This window comes from Nyctibius grandis, chromosome 5 (genome assembly GCF_013368605.1).
Source record: "Nyctibius grandis isolate bNycGra1 chromosome 5, bNycGra1.pri, whole genome shotgun sequence".
NCBI classification, from domain to species: domain Eukaryota; kingdom Metazoa; phylum Chordata; class Aves; order Nyctibiiformes; family Nyctibiidae; genus Nyctibius; species Nyctibius grandis.
This window is the reverse complement of record NC_090662.1, coordinates 35877615-35895698: the sequence shown is the minus strand read 5'-3', so window position 1 is coordinate 35895698 and position 18084 is coordinate 35877615. Positions and strand designations below refer to the sequence as shown.

At 40.3% G+C, this 18084-nt stretch overlaps 1 protein-coding gene across 1 annotated transcript; it reads right to left on the bottom strand.

The window, feature by feature from the left end:
• Window positions 1-1597: 1597 nt before the first annotated feature.
• On the bottom strand, window positions 1598-17907 carry IRAK4 (interleukin 1 receptor associated kinase 4). Its single transcript, XM_068401008.1, has 12 exons — window positions 17845-17907; window positions 17393-17562; window positions 15372-15517; window positions 14860-15057; window positions 13880-14040; window positions 13129-13193; window positions 12705-12819; window positions 10547-10656; window positions 5234-5417; window positions 4309-4371; window positions 2358-2516; window positions 1598-2259 (listed from the first exon to the last, which is right to left on the bottom strand). The coding sequence occupies exons 2-12, from the start codon at window positions 17551-17553 to the stop codon at window positions 2227-2229; spliced, it is 1395 nt and encodes a 464-aa protein (XP_068257109.1). The 5' UTR covers window positions 17554-17562; window positions 17845-17907; the 3' UTR covers window positions 1598-2226.
• Window positions 17908-18084: the final 177 nt, after the last annotated feature.

The following is an 18084-nucleotide window of genomic DNA, read 5'->3' as shown; positions in this document are numbered from 1 at the left end:
TAGTGTCTATAGGTGCTGACTTTACTGTATGAAGACCTCAACAAAAATTGGAGCTTGGGAAGGGGAAGTTCCTTCTCCTTGCACCCTGTGTGGTTTTTTTTTTTAAAAAAAAACCCTCGAAGTTTGCACATAACTTAGCTAGCTTTACCTCATTACCTAACACCCTCACATCTTCACTTCTCACTAGAATAATATTAAATTAGTTCAATTTTTTTTCGTTTATGAAAGGGTAGGTAACATGGTTCATTTCCAGTGAGTGCGGGAAATCTAATGCCAAAACCTAGGTACTGACAGCAGCACTGCAAATAGTCATGGTCTAGCGTGACAGAAGAACAGCAACTCACGTGCTCATTGCTAAAATCCTCCTAATACTTAGAACATCACAGATGGTGCATAAACAGAGTTGTTTTACTGCACCAGAGGTGAACAGTGCTGACTGGGGAGTTACTACAGCAAACGCACTTCAGGATAACACTATGGATGTATTCTAGCTCCAGGCAATAGTAACAAGCAGACATGATCTAATAAGAAACCTTCATGTAACAGCTGGAGATGTTTAAAACTGAAGAATGGCTTAAGCAGATTTTATTCTGATTTAGCTTTATAGCAGCTTTTATCTCCACAAGCCCAGGTTCAGAGCTGTACAGCTTTATTCCATGCAGTGAGGTGAGCATAATGTCATTATCAGAAATGCAAGCAATGTAAAATGACTCGTTTCCAAGGCTCAAAGTTTTAGTAGCAGAAATAATCATCTGCAATGATAATGCAGAGTTTTATTTATGTTAACAGCTTTTTATAATTTATGCTAAATCAAACTAGGAAGCTGCTTAGGTGGATACCTTTTTCTAAATTAACCTATCAGTTTTAAAAAGCAATACAGAATGAGTTAATAGCCAGAGTTCTACTGATAGAAATACAAGTGTGTGTTTGTTAGAAATCACATGCTTTCTACAGAGACATGTATCCCTGAATGCAGTCAGATCATTTCTCGTTGTTTCCTATTTCTGTGATAATCATGGATTTTCAATTTAGCTGTAAGCCAGACTATTTTCCTACCCCTAAGCTGTCAAGAAAAAGTTCATGAGGTGCAAAAAAAGTTTATATGAAAATAACCTCTTTCACATTTACAATGGTAGTACTTTCATACCCACTTAGTCCAGAGTATTTGGAATCTTACTTGTGACTTTCATTCCATTTTAGTCTGCTTTGATCTGTCAATGTTTCTATTTTAGAAAGATTTCCATGTTGTTTTTTTAAGTATATTTTAATATTTATTTATTAATATACATATACATACATATCTATAAATGTATGAAAGAGCTTAATTATTTGACTAAGGAAAATGCAAAATTGGTCTTAAGAGAATTATTTTTCTGTCCCTTTTAACAAAATAAACCATCTGTATTTATAATCCATATGGAATCTTCTCCTAAAGTGTAAAATATTCAAAGTAGCTACGAGTCTTCCTATGAACAAAAGTTAAATGGCTTGTCATCATACAGAGGTCACTGGAAGAAAGCCATATGTATTTTTGCATTTGCACTGCAAGATAATTATTTCACTTGCGAATCCTTGAAACCAAAAAAACCACCTAGAATACGTTTTGCAGCATTTATTGGACTAAAACTAATCCCGAGAAGACTTTTTGAAAAATAGTCACATTCACAAACGCTACCGGTCCATTCACACTAATACAAAGTCTCGAGTTTAAATGCTGAATAAAGTTTGTTTTAAACAGGTCCTACGATTGTCTTTTCCCCACAAGACAACATAAGTGCCATTTGTATCTATTAAATGTTGACTTCAATAGAAAAAGGTCTAGTACACCTCATCAAGAAAGCAATTTGCAGAAAAAATATTCTACCCTGTTACTGTCATATGCCTTTGTAGCAGACATACTTGATACTTGGAAACCAAAAGAATCAAATAGATTCTAATATGGAAATGCATTTAAAAAGCTGTGGAGAAGATATACCAGCACCACAATTCGTTAATACAAAAGAAGTTTTCTCATGTTGAGGGCCCAATGGCTAACGATATGTGAAAAGGCTGCTCAGTTAACAAATACAGCACAATGGTTACAGCCAACAGCACACCTTATACACAGACCAGAAAGTTCTGGAAAGCAGAAAAGCTGGTAATGTTGTACTAAATACTGATGAAATATTTGCTACTGGTGTCTACTCCATTTCAAAAACATTTGTGTATCATCAGAAGAAACACGTATCAAGTTTTTATCTCTTGTAGATGCTGTTGGACCTGCAAGAGAACAGACAGAAAGACAAATAACTGATACCGTAACCACACACACACACACACACGCTCAAAATAAGCCTTTTATCTGAAAGACTACATACCATCTTAATGTCTGGCCTTCTGTTTTTTTTCTCATGCAGACACCGATCAGCAATTGAATACATTTTATGAACTGAAGGTGCATCCCAGTCACTCATCTTTTCATCAACATAATCCTCAATAGTTGCTTCCTCATCCTCAATTTCATCTCTGATACTTAACTACAAGAGAGTTTGAACTAATGAGCAGATAACATTGTAAGCATCTGAACATTATGTATTCCACACTAACACTTTGAAAACTTGCTTTTGAGTGTTCTTTTCTCACCACTTTTCTAGACAAAGAATGATGACAGTGGTTGAGCAGCATAATTATTCATCTATACCTACAGAAACAGTCTATGAGAATATAAATGGACTATACATTTTTATTATAAATTATTTCTAATTGAGTTAAGACAAAATTGTAAAGCAAGTTTCTTTAAGCTGCATCATACAGCTTTAGCTTTCTCCCACTTCAAGGCTCAGTTTCTTAGTATTGTCTCTTTTTTAAGAGAAGCAGCACGATCAACAGAAAGTATTTATGTTTACCTAATAACCCACAAATATGCAAGCTTAAGTGTGAATAATTTGGGTATTTTGTCAACTTTATAAAGCCTCTTTCTGCAAACTAATGCCTTCTGTCATCAGTCTCAGTGGCTGCTATATCTGTTCTAAAGGAAACTTCTAGTCTGAAATAAATCTTTAAATCTGTTTTAGTCCAAAGCTCTCCAGCTCCAACACACTTGAAATGCGTTATCTGTAATCACAAATACTGTCTGCAGAATACCTCGGACAAGTCAGCATGGTAAATGAAGTAAGAAATAAAAAGTCAGTGAGTAGAGGCAGATCTTCTACCTTCCTTTATGGGTGAGTCTGAAATTGCTGACTAACATTCAACTACCCCAAAATTTTCAAAGCTAAGGATGCCACATGATCTTGCACTGACCATTCTCTTTATGCTCTGAGAAGTACATTACAAAAATAAACTGTACCAGTCAAATCACAGTTTATATTCCTTTTTGATGCTATCTCTGAAAAAGCCTGCTTCAAAAAAACCTCAAAACCTCAAGGTTCAATTTGACAGGGACTGAGTTCTCCAAGGTCTTTACAGAGCTCAATAGGATAAGTATTATGCCGCTCCAGAAGATACAGCTTAGAGGAAAAAAGTTCTATTAATAGTACACAGGTATTCCTAAAGCTGTGAAGAAAGTGATCTCCTGTCAAACAGTATGGAACAAAACCAATCCAAACCTCAATGCTATTTCATACTTAGCAAATAAGTAAGTCTTTATGTAAAAAATATTGTAGGAAAACCTTGGATTAAGTAGTTCAGAATTTAATTTTAAGCTAAATGAAAGGCTAAATTAAGAACAGCCTTGTAAGATTTTTAGTTCAAGAGAGTGAACTCTGAGACATTGGTTTCCTAATTAGTAGACTGAATTACTCATTAACAGTAAAAAAGAAAACAAAATTCAACCCACCCCTCACCCTGCAAAAAAGCCTTTACATTCCAAACTTCCCTAAGGTGAAAACCACACAGTATTTGCAAATCATTAGTAAAGCTGAAGAGGATGAAAATTGATATAGGAATGGTAAGAAGTATGAAGAACCATAAAGAAACAACTGAGATGAAAAATTTAAAATGTTCTAGTGAATGAGGAACTGTCAGGGTACTTGGGTATAACAGGAGTATGCTGATAAAGCGTAATGGTATTACAATAAGCAGCAGTACCAAAACAAAGAGAATTATAGTATCAGATCAGAAGGAGATGACTTTGGGGACTGGCTTCTGCCAGCCAAGAGATAAAGGTTTCAGCCTCACCTCTAAGACAAACATTGACACAAGAGCTGTTTTCATAACTACATATTTTGATGACTAATTTGATTGTCTCAGAACCTGTTAACTGACTATGATTTCATATAAAGTGATCTTGGAGCAGCAGGAGAGGAGGAGAAAGCAAAAGGAACATACCAGTAACTGTGGCTCCCGGTTTTCATCTACTGGAGGAAGACCCGTTATTATTTCTAGTAAGACCTAGGAAAAAAAAATCAGAAGAGAAAATGAAGCATAGAATAATCCTTAACATATACACCATTTGCAAAAAGGAGCATGAGCCCCAATCTTTCAAACAAATGCTCACGGGATCTGTGTTTCTCCAAAGGCAGCTCTCTATACAATGGATTGTCATCACTGTTGCTCCTACCTTTATTTTCATTAACTGTTATTAGGAGTGTGGTTTATGAATTTCAATGCAAGTTTTTCTCACCCTACATTGTATTGCTTCAAAGCAAGATGTAAGGATTTCTAAAGCATTCAGACACAGTATCTGGCCTACTTCCCCATGAAACTAAACGCCATGAAGGAAGCGGTCAATAGCAATTAGGATCTTGGATCTATTAAAAATGGATTCATTATTCTCCCAAATATTAGGCTCATGCCTTTTTTGTACTCAGCTTTAAGGCAAATCCCACATGGACAGCATACTTTCGGTGCTTAAAAGTAGTAAAGCACACTTAATTTTGGAACGTTTTCTTTAAAAATTTTTTTCCAGCCTGAGTTACATTTTTGTGCAGTACTATGCAAGAAGAAACATTGTTCCACATTACTTCAAACTACATTTACCTAGAACTTGGAATGTTATTTTACTCTGTTTTTTTTCACATGCAAATTTACATTTTAACATAATTACTGTAATCATTAGCAAATTCAACGTTTTAATCAACACATTCAAATGATTTTAAACCAATCAAAGTTTAGAAACACTATCTTAAAAGCACATCTATTGGGAAAAGGAGAAATGAGAGATCAGAGTAGATTATTTCATTTCAGATATTCTTGATTTTGTATTTTATGATTTACAAAAAAAGCCATATACTGCTTCCTGCATTCTACTTACTACTCCAAAACTGAAGATATCAGATTTAGGTGTTATCTCTCCTCGCAGAGCTTCAGGCGCCATATAGGCTGCTGTTCCAACAATTCTTTCAGTCATGATTGTTTGTGTAAATGTTACAGATGCTCTTGCAAGTCCAAAGTCAGAAATTTTGGGCATATATGTATCAGTTAATAAGATATTTGCACTGGGGGAGAGGGGAAGGAAAAAAAAAAATAAAGAAAATTTTCCAAACCAGTACAGTAAGTAGGCTTTATAACAGACTAATAAAACTCCTTAGTAATTAAATGCAAACTGCTATTTTGACTGTTTCTTGAAATCTAAGATATGTATTCGTTATTCATATAACAAAAAATGTAAGAGTTAATTTTGTTGGAAATTGCTCAATTTCAAAATTAATTGCTCTAAGTAAATCAAGAACTGGCTGCCAGTATCCATCCACATTTTTTTCTTGTGCATGCATGCATAAAAAAAATTAAAAAAAAAAACAAAACCCAGGGAAAAAAACCCAGACAACCCCCCCTACCCCAAATCCTACAAATACAAAAATTTCTTATAAGAGATCAGTTCTGTTACACCCATGTTTTGGATCTGAATACTCTTTCTTTAAGAAGGATAATAGAGAATACTTAGCTCTGACCAACTGGTATTGGATCACAGTACAACTCTTCACTGTCTAAATCTCTACTCAGAACTAGCAAAAGCAGGTTTTTATACCTATTATCTAATACTATGTCAACCATTACAAATTCACATGCCAAATTAATACTAATACTCTTATTCTTCCTGGAAGAGAAACAGAAAACTTATTAATGCTGGAATAATGTATGTGCTGTGTTTCCACTTGATCTCCAGCTTTTACTTCCCTTAAAAAACCCCCGAAGAATGAAGCTCATCTAAGACCTTAACACATTCATAAAATACTCAGTGGGATGAATTACAGCATAAATCTTATACTGTTTTTTAAACTTATAGTACTTGGAACGATTTTAAAATCACTTAACATCTGTGTAATCCTCATTTTCTGATCCCCTTAGTGGAACCATAAGAAAACCACATAAACAGATACAATGTGTAACACTGGAAACTTGTATTTCTAACTTCCCCATCTTGTTCACCAAACCTTTTCAACAAAATTAACACTGCTATAAGTTACAACAGATAACTTGTATGAGAACTGCAGCAAATACTGTTAAATATAAGACCACTGCAAAAGGCCAAACACCATCAAGGTGCCATCCACCAGGTGGTTTCATATTTAAAGCTCAGCTTCTAGAAGAAGGAAGAACAGGATCACAACTTCCTAAATCTGAGCTTCTTCCCAATTTGAGTCAAGCCCAAAGAGCGGTCACATTTTTGATACACCACAAAGAGCACGAAAGAAGCAAGTTTTACTGCAACTGCAAAGCTTCAAGAGATAAATGAAGTAGTGCCTGGGCATAACCAAGTCAAAAAAACTATGGACAACTCTGACAAGACCCATTCAATCATGTCCCGTCTAGCTTACAGACAAGCTGTTCTAGTGCCTCTGTGGTTATGAATTGTCTCCACAGGTCATAGCAAAATGAAGACTGAAGTAAACCTTCTTAGATGTCTCTTCATCTAAGTTTTACCTGGGAGTGGCAGCACTATTAATAACACCAACCAAATTTATTGAACTATTCACACTGAAAGTGCAAGAAGTTGCAAAATTGAATCAAACAAAAGAAAAAACAAAACCCAATCCTGTAACATGATCAACACAGCAGTTAGAAGGGTAGAGTAGCGTAAGGTAAAAAATGCGTCCCTTCCAGTCATTACACTTGTCCAGAGGCTTAGGCAGGGAAGAAAGAAGAAGCATAAATTGTCAAAGCAGCAAGCACATTTTATGAGGCAGCTGAAGCAAAAACTTGTTCCTCACATGCTGGAAGGTCACAAAACCAAAGTAGCCCACATTTACCAGAGTTGCCAGAAGCCAGAAAGCTACTGAAACATTCATCCATGACACCCAATCAGTCAGTTGCTCCTTCTTAAGCCACAGAAGGAGTAAGGGATCTGGGGCTTTTCTTCAAAGATTTGGACTGCTTTGGTATTTAAAAAGAAACAACACAAAAAACTGTAGCAAGGAGGGGGGAAAATTGAGGGGGGGGAACCTACAACAAAATCTCCACTTTTTCTGAGCTCTGATATCCCTAGAAAAATTTCTGATATAACAAACAAGTGAACATACAGTATCCCTGAAGAACCCTGAGCTTCATAAACATGACTGAAATAATTTTACTGTCTTCATAATAAATAGCAGTAAATCAAAGGAGACACTCTGAAGAAATGCTCTGGGAAAAAAGAAAAAAAAAAAGGTGGGTTTTCATCTGAAAAATTCCCCATTAAAAAAATCATTATGTTCTCTAACACCAACTTTTTCATTAGCAGCAGTTGTGAAAGACAATAATTTCTGGGTGTCCTTGCAGCACTCAAATAAGTATTTGATAGTAACAGATTACAATAGCCTCATAATTATCTTTAGAAGTCACAGAAACACAGAATCAATCAGGTTGGAAGAGACCTCATGGATCATCGAGTCCAACCGTTGCCCCTACACCACCCTGTCAACTAGACCATGGCACTAAGTGCCATGTCCAGTCTTTTCTTAAACACAGCCAGAGATGGTGACTCCACCACCTCCCTGGGCAGCCCATTCCAATGTCTAATAACCCTTTCTGTAAAGAAATTCTTCCTAATGTCCAACCTGAACCTCCCCTGGCGAAGCTTGAGGCTGTGTCCTCTTGTCCTATCGCTAGTTGCCCGGGAGAAGAGGCCAACTCCCACTTCACTACAACCTCCCTTCAGGTAGTTGTAGAATGCAATAAGGTCACCTCTGAGCCTCCTCTTCTCCAGGCTAAACAACCCCAGCTCCCTCAGCCGTTCCTCGGAGGTCAGACCCTCCAGACCCTTCACCAGCTTGGTCGCCCTCCTCTGGACTCGCTCCAACACCTCAACATCTTTCTTGAAGTGCGGGGCCCAGAACGGGACACAGTACTCAAGGTGCAGCCTCACCAGTGCCGAGTAGAGAGGGACGATCACTTCCCTAGACCGGCTGGCTACACTGTTCCTAATAGAGGCCAGGATGGCATTGGCCTTCTTGGCCACCTGGGCACACGGCTGGCTCATGTTTAGGCGGCTGTCGATCAGCACCCCCAGGTCTCTTTCCACCGGGCCGCTTTCTAACCACTCTTCCCCCAGCCTGTAGCGCTGCATGGGGTTGTTGTGGCCGAAGTGTAAGACCCGGCACTTGTTCTTGTTGAACCTCATGCCGTTGGTCTCGGCTCATCTATCTAACCTGTCCAGATCCCTCTGCAGGGTATTCCTACCCTCCAGCAGATCGACACTCCCACCCAGCTTGGTGTCATCTGCAGATTTACTGAGGGTGCACTCAATCCCTACGTCTAGATCATCTATAAAGATATTGAACAGCACCGGCCCCAGAACTGAGCCCTGGGAAACACCGCTAGTGACCGGCCGCCAGCTGGACTTTGCCCCATTCACCACCACTCTCTGGGCTCGGCCATCCAGCCAGTTTTTAACCCATTTAAGAGTCCACCCATCCAAGCCCCGGGCAGCCAGTTTGTCTAGGAGGATGCTGTGGGAGACAGTGTCGAATGCCTTACTGAAGTCTAGATAGACTACATCCACAGCCCTGCCCTCATCTACTAAGCGGGTCACTTGGTCATAGAAGGAGACCAGGTTGGTCGAGCAGGACCTGCCTTTCATGAATCCATGTTGGCTGGCCCCGATGCCCCGATTGTCCTGCATGTGCCGTGTAGTGGCACTCAGGATGATCTGTTCCATCACCTTGCCTGGCACCGAGGTCAGGCTGACAGGCCTATAGTTCCCTGGATTGTCCTTCCAACCCTTCTTGTAGATGGGCGCTACATTTGCTGATTTCCAGTCAGCTGGAACTTCTCCAGTTAGCCAGGACTGCCAGCAGGTAATTGAGAGTGGTTTGGCAAGTTCATTTGCCAGTTCCTTCATTACTCTAGGGTGAATCCCATCCAGGCCCATAGCCTTGCGGGTGTCCAGCTGGCACAGCAGGTCACTAACCGTCTCCTCCTGGATCATGGGAGGTTCACACAGCCCCCCGTCCCTAACTTCAGGCTCTGGGGGCCAAGTCTCCTGAGGACAACCGGTCTTGACATTAAAGACCGAGGCAAAGAAGGCATTGAGCACCTCTGCCTTTTCCTCATCCCCTGACACTACACTACCCTCCTCATTCAGCAAGTGGTGGAGGCTCTCCTTGACCCTCCTTTTGCTGTTGATGTATTTGTAAAAGCTTTTTTTGTTGTCTTTGACTGTAGCAGCCAAATCAAGCTCTAATTGAACTTTGGCCCTTCTAATCTTCTCCCTACACGACCTGGCCACGTCCCTATAGACCTCCCAAGTTACCCGACCCTTCTTCCAGAGCAAGTAGGTTCTCTTTTTTTCCTTAAGTTCTAGTCTAAGTTCCCTGTTTAACCAGGCTGGTCTTTTTCCCCGACGGCTTGTCTTCCTACAGACTGGGATAGCCTGCTCCTGAATATTTAACAATTCCCTTTTGAAGCATGTCCAGCCTTCCTGGACTCCTTTGCCCTCCAGGACAGATTCCCAAGGGACTCAGTCCACCAGCCTCTTAAACAGGCTAAAGTCTGCCCGACGCAAATCTAAGGCAGAAGTTCTACTCTTGCCCCTCCTTACTTCCCCCACTATCGAAAACTCTAACATTTCATGGTCGCTACTCCCAAGACGGCCACCGACCGTCACATCTCCCACTAGTCCTTCCCTGTTCACAAACAACAGGTCAAGCAGGGCCCCTCCTCTAGTGGGCTCATTTACCACTTGCATGAGGAAGTTGTCCTCCACACATTCGAGGAATCTCCTAGATTGCTTCCTCTCTGCCATGTTGTATTTCCAGCAGACATCCGGCAAGTTGAAGTCACCCACGAGTACAAGGGCCGGCGACCGGGCGGCTTCTGACAGCCGCTTGTAAAACGCCTCGTCCGCCTGCTCATCCTGGTTGGGTGGTCTATAACAGACTCCCACCACAATGTCCGCCCTGCCGACCTTCCCCCTGATCTTTACCCATAAACATAAACAGTCTGTACTGGTCATGTCCTTGTGGCACAGACAAGATTATGATGATGGATGTCACTTGCAGAAAAGATTGTGCCCTTGACTGAAGCAATGCTTCTTGCAGTTTGTTCTCTCTAAAATGACTTTAACAGGGGGAAGAAGGAAAAGTGAAAAGGGAAAAAAAAAAAAAAGGAAAACGGGAAAATGCAGCCAGTGATAGTCTGCAGCTTTTACCTTTTAATATCTCTGTGAATATGATTATTTTCATGCAAAAAGTTGATGCCATTTGCTGTACCTTGAACAATTTTACATCTTGTATTCCAAGAAAGTGGTGGAGTGTCCTCCTTGAATAAGAAGGGAGAAAGGCAAGTAGAAAGGTGAAAATCTAATATATATATGCTCACATAAAACAAAAAAGACAAAAATCCACAACCCAAAACCAACTTCTTGCTATGTTTTGTAGCTTTTCAGTAAATCACTGAAAAGACTAATAGCATACATTTCTTAATTTACTTGGGCAGAAATACATGCATTTGTCACACTCAGTTCTTTCCCCTGCATTTTGCCTTAGATTTAATTCCCCTGTTGCAAAAAGTGTTCTTGATAATGTTCGACTCTGACCCTACAAGGCCAGCTGCACTGCAAAGAACATCCTGTATCTACCACATCTTCCACTTTGTATCGGCACTGATACCAGAGCCTTTTAACCCAAAGCAAATCATTCAAAGCAATCAACAGTTTCTAACAAAGAGAAGTCAATCTTCCAGTGTTTTTGGATTTACCACTTCTCAAGAGTTTAGCTCAATTCATGTTACTAACTAGACATTAGAAGTGAGGACACCTACATTTCAAAACCACTTCTTCATCTTGTCAGTGGCCAAGGGAAGAGGATGATTATCTCATCATTTTACCACCTCCCTCGCCTGTTCCTCAAAGCCCAGACAAGAAGATGACATAAGCAAGACACTGTGCCTCAAACACATCCAGTGAAGTCACAAAATGAAGTTATCAGCAAGAACACACATTCAGTATGAATGTTCCTCACCTGTTTGACTTTATCAGAAGATGATTCTTCCTGATTTATAGATTTCAATTTAGATTCTTTATGATTTATATTGCAAATTTGTCTCTTCCTTTTAATGGCCTCAGTTATTTCTACTTTAGTTTTCAATTACCACCAAATAGCACCACTTGATGATAATGGCCAAAGTTACATGGACTAACATTTTCATATACATCCTTGTCAAGCACTGCTCATTTCCACAGATAAACTTGCACTGCCTTAAGTAAAACTTAGTCTCTCTTCTACACTGGAAAAAAAAAACTTTAAAATTTCACATGTATAACCGTGTGCAAGCAAATCAACCAAACCAACCCGAGACAGCAGTGCTACCAAACATATCCAGTCCTTTCCTCAAGCACTGCTACTCATTCTCATCCTAACACCACTTCTTTCCTGTTGGGGCAGAAGTATTTGTGCAGAGGAAATGTCTCCATGAGAAAATTAAAGATATTTTTCACCGAGTATTTTTTCAGCCTGATCAGTTCCCTAACCCAGCTCTTTCCCCAACTACTAAATGCTTGGGCCAGTACAACTGGAAGATCAGTGCAGAAAAAAGCAAAACACTTTTTAGGCCTGGGGCCATGAAGGGTTGAAAAGGCACAAGTTTAAAATGTTCACCAGAAGCTGCATTTGCCTAGTATAAAGCAGATTTTTGAACTCCTTCAACAAACTAACAGGGACACTCATCTATTAGGTTAAGTCTGGCTTACTATTGGTATCACTCTAACAAGTAACTGTTTGTCCTTCATACACAGAGTTGCCTCACCAAAAACAAAGCAACTTCTTATTTATTAAAGGTTAAGGCTACAAGATACGTCATTTGATTAAATCAGAAGAAAGCATTGCATTTACACAAAATACTAGTTTAAAAAAAACGTACTTCCCATTTATTTAGGCACTTCAGAAAGAGACACGCAGACTATGAACGTTGTGTTATAACCATTATCACAAGGGCAATGAACAAAGGGCAATTTCACAATGCAGAATCTCAAGAACTAGCAGAGAACACGCCAATGTCAGAACGAGGAACAATACTGCAGTACCCTCTGCTCCGCTCCTTGCAGGCATAGCAAGTCCCAGCTCCTATGTCACTGCAGGTACTGGTACATGACACTGTCTTGTCAGCCTGCTTTGACTTTAATGCATCTAAAACATTTGTATAAAACGTTATTGGAAGACTACTTGTTATCATATTTGCCTTCTAGAACACAGAATTAAGGAGTAAAACATCATTTGGCCATTACAATTCAGTACCGTTTCAAAGAGATTTCACAAATATCTATACTTTAACAACGGCAGACAACTGGAACCAGAAAAGATTTTACTTACCAGACAAGCAAGTCTGTCAAGCAATGAACCGTTTGGCATGTATTCATACACCAGACATGGCTGAGCACCATCACTTGAGAAACCAAGCAATTCTACTAGATTCTCATGCTGACACCTATGGCAAAAAAAAAAAATCTATTCAGATATGCTCTGAAAGACTCCCAATATTTGGGGACAATATAAGGCAGAGAAAACTTGACCCCTAATTACTTGTTCCAGCGCTACTGTACATAGACAGGTTTCTGCAGTGGTGCTTTTAAATCAAAAAATACAGTCATGTTGTATATGAAACATTTTCACTTAACATGCAAATTGTAAGTTATGCTAGAAAGACAAAAATAAGGGATCACACTAGCTAATGTGTTATCTGCCAACTTAGATTCCCAGAAAAGGCTATAATGACATTGTAGAACACTGTACTCACTTTGCCATCATTTTTATTTCTTGATCAAATTGCTGTTTCAAGTCCTGAACACTTACATCAACCATCTACAAAAGGAAGGATTTGACGTTAATATTGCTGGCCATATTAAAATGCACAGTTGTTCATTAAAAAAAAATCAGAATTTTAAGCCTTTCTTTAGAGTAGTTACATGTAACAACTACTTAACTGTTTACAATATTTTTTTTTACTCAACTCAAAAATAAAGTATCAGAACATGATTTTTAATTTCTTGGAACACAGTATTATTGGACAAATGGATCCAGTATCAGCACAGTCACCAACTTACCCATTTTATTTCACTGCAGTTACCCACTAATAGCACTGACTCATTACAAAATTAATTATTCACACAAACCATGGGTTATGAAGACTAAAATTCTGTGACAATAGCTATTTAGCTTGTGAACTGATTGTGAAAGGGAAACCTTCCTAGCACCCCTTCCCTTCTACCACTTCTTGTGTGTAGGGGAGGGAGGGGAACTGGAGGAGCTCTCTGCTCTTCCAGACGACTTGCCTGAGCCACTCAAGGAGAACTACAGAAAGGGCAAGACTACATCTCTCGTGACTGTGCTAACTCACACCACTCACGGGAGGATGAGGTTCTCAACCCAACCAATATTTAACACGGTGACACTTTTTGAAGTGTATCATTCAACACTTTCCATAGCTAAACAAGTCTATACTATGAAGTACACAGTCATTAAAAAGAAAAATGCCTGGGATAACTCACAGCAACGAGCTTCTTGACAGCCACTTCTCTGCCATTGATGTAGCCTTTGAACACAACGCCAAAGCCACCTTCTCCCAGTTTATTACCTCCATCTGATTCTGGTCGCGCATCAAAATTATTTGTAACACTTTCCAAGTCATGAAACCAAAAATTATGGAAATCTGAAAGATATATCTGCCATTTAGCACAACTATGTTTTCACTTAAGAACAAGTGTATTGAATAGACTCTCTGCTTCAGTTCTATTAAACCAAAAACTCGCTACCATGCAAATCCTGACATAGTGGAGCCCTACTTCCAGCTTTGTGAAGATACCAGAAAAAAAAAAATGAAATGCAGGTAAATATATGGAATTAGCTATGCATAATTTTCTTCAGAACTAGCACTGCAGTAGCTTTCTGCTTGTATTTTTTGTTAAGACTCATAATACAGGTAATAAAAATTAAATGTGCAGCAGATCACACCGAGAGACACGCTGTGTCAGGTGTAAAAATACACCTAGATCGCATCATGTTTCTGGCAGCAACCTAAAAGTGGACCTTCAGGAAGGAATAGATCAACAATATACTTTCCTAGAATGCTTTCTTTAATCATCTTTTCTCCCAACATTCTTAGTTATTTCTGACATGTAAAATCCAGCTTTAAAACACAAGATGCTAAACAGTCTACAAAATCAGTATTCAAAAAGGGCAACAGGATTATGTGTAGCACAAAATAAACTGCAATTTAATTAACAGTCAAGTTTTCCATCATAGTAGCCGCCTTATTGGCAAGGTGCATCTCCTATTCAGACATCTTATTACCCAGGCTAAGTTCAGAGCCACGCAGAACAAGAGCAAAAGCAAGATGCCGTTTCTCATAGATGCACAATGATAGGAATATAGTCATTACTCTAATGCATTGCTATGATTTATTTCACATGGGGTGAAGGACAGATCAGCAAAACAGACTGTACTTAATTCTACCAAACTAAGTGCCTACCTGTGTTACTAGACTGTGAGCTGCTATTTTCTTGACTTGAGTAGGAAGAAGCTGAAGGTTGCTTCTCAGTACTCTGAGCTAAAACAGGCTTTACAGATGCCACTTCTTTTTCCTGTAAAGGCAGTTGTTTCTCATGTATAGGCAAGGTTTCCTGTGAAGAAAGAGGTAATGTAACTTCTTGTGCCATCCTTACAGCATCTGAAAATGGAGTTTAGAAAAAGTGTTAACTAAATTAGGAATCAGAAAAAACAAGTAACATTGATGCCAGTATTTACTAAGATTAGTAGACACATAAGCATCATGAGAAGGTTATATTCTGCCACTATGTGTAAACTGCAGGACTCTTATTTAAACTTGAAACTCTTATTTAAACTGTTATTACAAATAACGGAAAATATATCCACTTTTGGTTATTTTGATCTAATCCTTTCTGATTTTCAAGTTACTGTGAAGCTTTTTAGCATCTTAGAAAACTGAGAACACAGTACAAAACGTACCAGAGTAACAGTTACCTGGAAGCAAAAGGCTTGCTGGTGCTAGGAACTGATTCCTAACCAGCAGATCCACAAGATCACCAACTGTACAGTTTGTCGTTCCCCAGTCATAAAGTAATTCACACGTGGGGCTCTTTCCCATCTGTACAAATGCCTCAAATCTCCTTAAAAGATAAATTAAGACCAACATTAAAAAAAAAGCGGCCTCGAGAACCATGAGCAATGGAAAGCGATTAAAGGTAAATGACAAAAAAAAAATTTTAGAAAAATCTGAACGTACTGAACTGTACTGTACAACTATTTGCAAATATTCTGAAAATGCAGCTAAAAAAACTAAAGAAATTCAAACTCAGGGGGAAAATATGCAAAATATGGGATAAACTAAGGGAAAAATATGCATACATGGCTTCAATATTTTGTCCAGGACCCATAATATATCGGCACATGGCACTAACAAACAGAGAAGAGACTGTCAGCGAGAGACAGAGGGCAAGTCAGAGCCAGATCAAATGGAAAAAAAATTAAGTGTTTTCCATCCATTTGGCATTCACACTTCATTTTGAGTATTTTGAGATGGGCATTAAGCAGAAATTGAGATCCATTATTCTGACTGATTTATTATTATTATAGAAAGACAAACAAAGATTTAATGCTAACATCACTAGAAAGACAGAAACCCAAGATGATACGTAGGGTATTCAAAATGTCATAAGCTTTGAAATAGCTTAAGGATTCAACAAGCCCTTCAAGCCACAAGGTGTTCATAAAATACTGCTGACATTACTTCTCAATTAAACTTCTTAGGATTAGGCCTTGGGCTCCCCACATTTGTTGGACATTTTCTTGGTAACAGTGAATTAGGAGTTAAAGTCCAGTTATCTCTTGTGCAAAGATGCACAATGAAGTTAATGCTTACTAGTCTCTAGGGTACAGAGAGTTAAACAGCCAATGTGGTATCACTAAAAATACATATGTCTATGGCTCTAATTAATTCTAATTTCCTTATTCAATTTTCTTTGGCTATAGCTTGTCTGAAAACTAACTACAGAACAGTTAGGAGTAACTACCTTGAGTTCCCTGAGGAAAGAGTACTGTAAGATGTAAGTAGCTACTGGTACACAAACTGCAAGAAGTGTCCTGGTTTAGCCTAAAACAGATCAATTTTCCTTTAAGTGATTTTGACTTTCAGCTAAGTCTCTTCTAAGTAACTGCACTTTCTGACACTAACTGCATGTTTTGCAGACAGTGTCTGCTTCTAGGACTGATAACACTCAAAGTTTGCAGTTATCACTGAGGCACCGGTAGGGATGTTATGCAGAAAGGCTCTTGCTGTACTTATTCCTAGAGAAACCAAGGTCACTGCTAAATTCCTCACTGCTTACGAGTGAAGAGCCAAAGGGGGGTCGCACCTGCAGGGAGAAGCGGACAGGGCAGGTGACCCAAAATTGACCAATGAAGGTATTCCATCCCATATACGTCATTCTCAGTATAAAGCGGGGGGATCACAAGGGTCTCGCCCTTCTTCTCCCCCCTCCTGCTATGGCCGGTGTCCAAAGAGGACTCCGTTTTCCTGCTGCCCCCGATCCCGATCCGTGCATCCCTGAATCCAGCTCTCGACCGTCGCTGGGTCCAGCCTGGGTCTTCCCAGAGCCGGCCCTGCAGTGCCGGTGGTGACGTGATCAACACTGGGGGAGCTCGATCTTGGTTTTGTAAATATTTGTATATATTTGATTATTTCTATTATTATTGTTATACTCTTTTTCATTACTATAGTTTATTAAAACTGTTTTAACTTTCCAACCCATAAGTCTCTCTCCCTTTTCCTTTTCCCTTCTGGAGCGGGCGGGGGGGGAGGGTTAATAGAAAGCGTCTGACACCGGTTTAATAGCCAGCCCAGCTTTAAACTGTGATAAGAAGTCACAGTACTGGGATAGACAACAGTACGGCATGGACAGCAGTACAGGATGGATAACGATATTTACGTTAAACAGTTAATAAACAAGATTATGAGATTATGTTACATGACTTCTGTGTAGCACCTTATATGCATTTGGTTGTATCTGCTTTCACCAGACGGGTCGGTGATATCCACCGCTAATTTCTTCCACCCTTCTTGCGGATCGATGAAGTCTGCCAGCCGCCTCATGAGCCCGTAGCTAATGCAGCGGACGAACGTTGAAGTCGTTACGGGCTTGCTCATCTTCAGCTCCTAAGGAACACAAACGGCGCCGTTACCGAAGAGGTTCGCCGGGCTTGCGGCAACCCGGTAACGCGTTACACCCGACATCGCAGCTGCTTCGCGCCCTGCCGGACAGGGGCCGCCTCCGTCCCCCTCCTCACGGCTCCGCCAGCCGGTTCCTGGCCTCCCAGCGGGCCCCGGCCCGCCCCGCCCGCGGCCGCCCACCGCGACGCAGCTCCCGCCCGCCGTCCCCGGTGGGCGAGCACCCCCGACCCCAACCGGCGGCGGAAGCCACTCCACTCCACTACCGACCCCCGCCGCTTCCCGCCGGCGGCCCGGCCCGGCCCGGCCCCGCCCCGCGCGCCTCGCTTCCCGTCAGGCGTCCCCAGTGCATCACTTCCTCTTTAAGAGGGCGCGATCCAACCTCTGATGGTGCCGGCCTCACCGGCACGGACGCGGCGCCTCGGTAAGGAGAAAGCGGAAGCGCTCTCCTCCCACACGCCCTTCCCATAGGCTGCCAGGGAAATGCCCCGCCCCCTCCGGAGCGCTTCA

Bases quoted from the DNA above. Each gene is read 5' to 3' on its own strand.
- IRAK4 (XM_068401008.1), bottom strand. From the start codon at position 17,553: ATGAGCAAGCCCGTAACGACTTCAACGTTCGTCCGCTGCATTAGCTAC. The intron at 15,058-15,371 runs GTAACTGTTACT...CTCCATTTTCAG, and splicing joins AGCAAGCCTTTTGCTTCCAG to ATGCTGTAAGGATGGCACAA. The intron at 12,820-13,128 runs GTGAGTACAGTG...TTTTTGCCATAG, and splicing joins GAAATAAAAATGATGGCAAA to GTGTCAGCATGAGAATCTAG.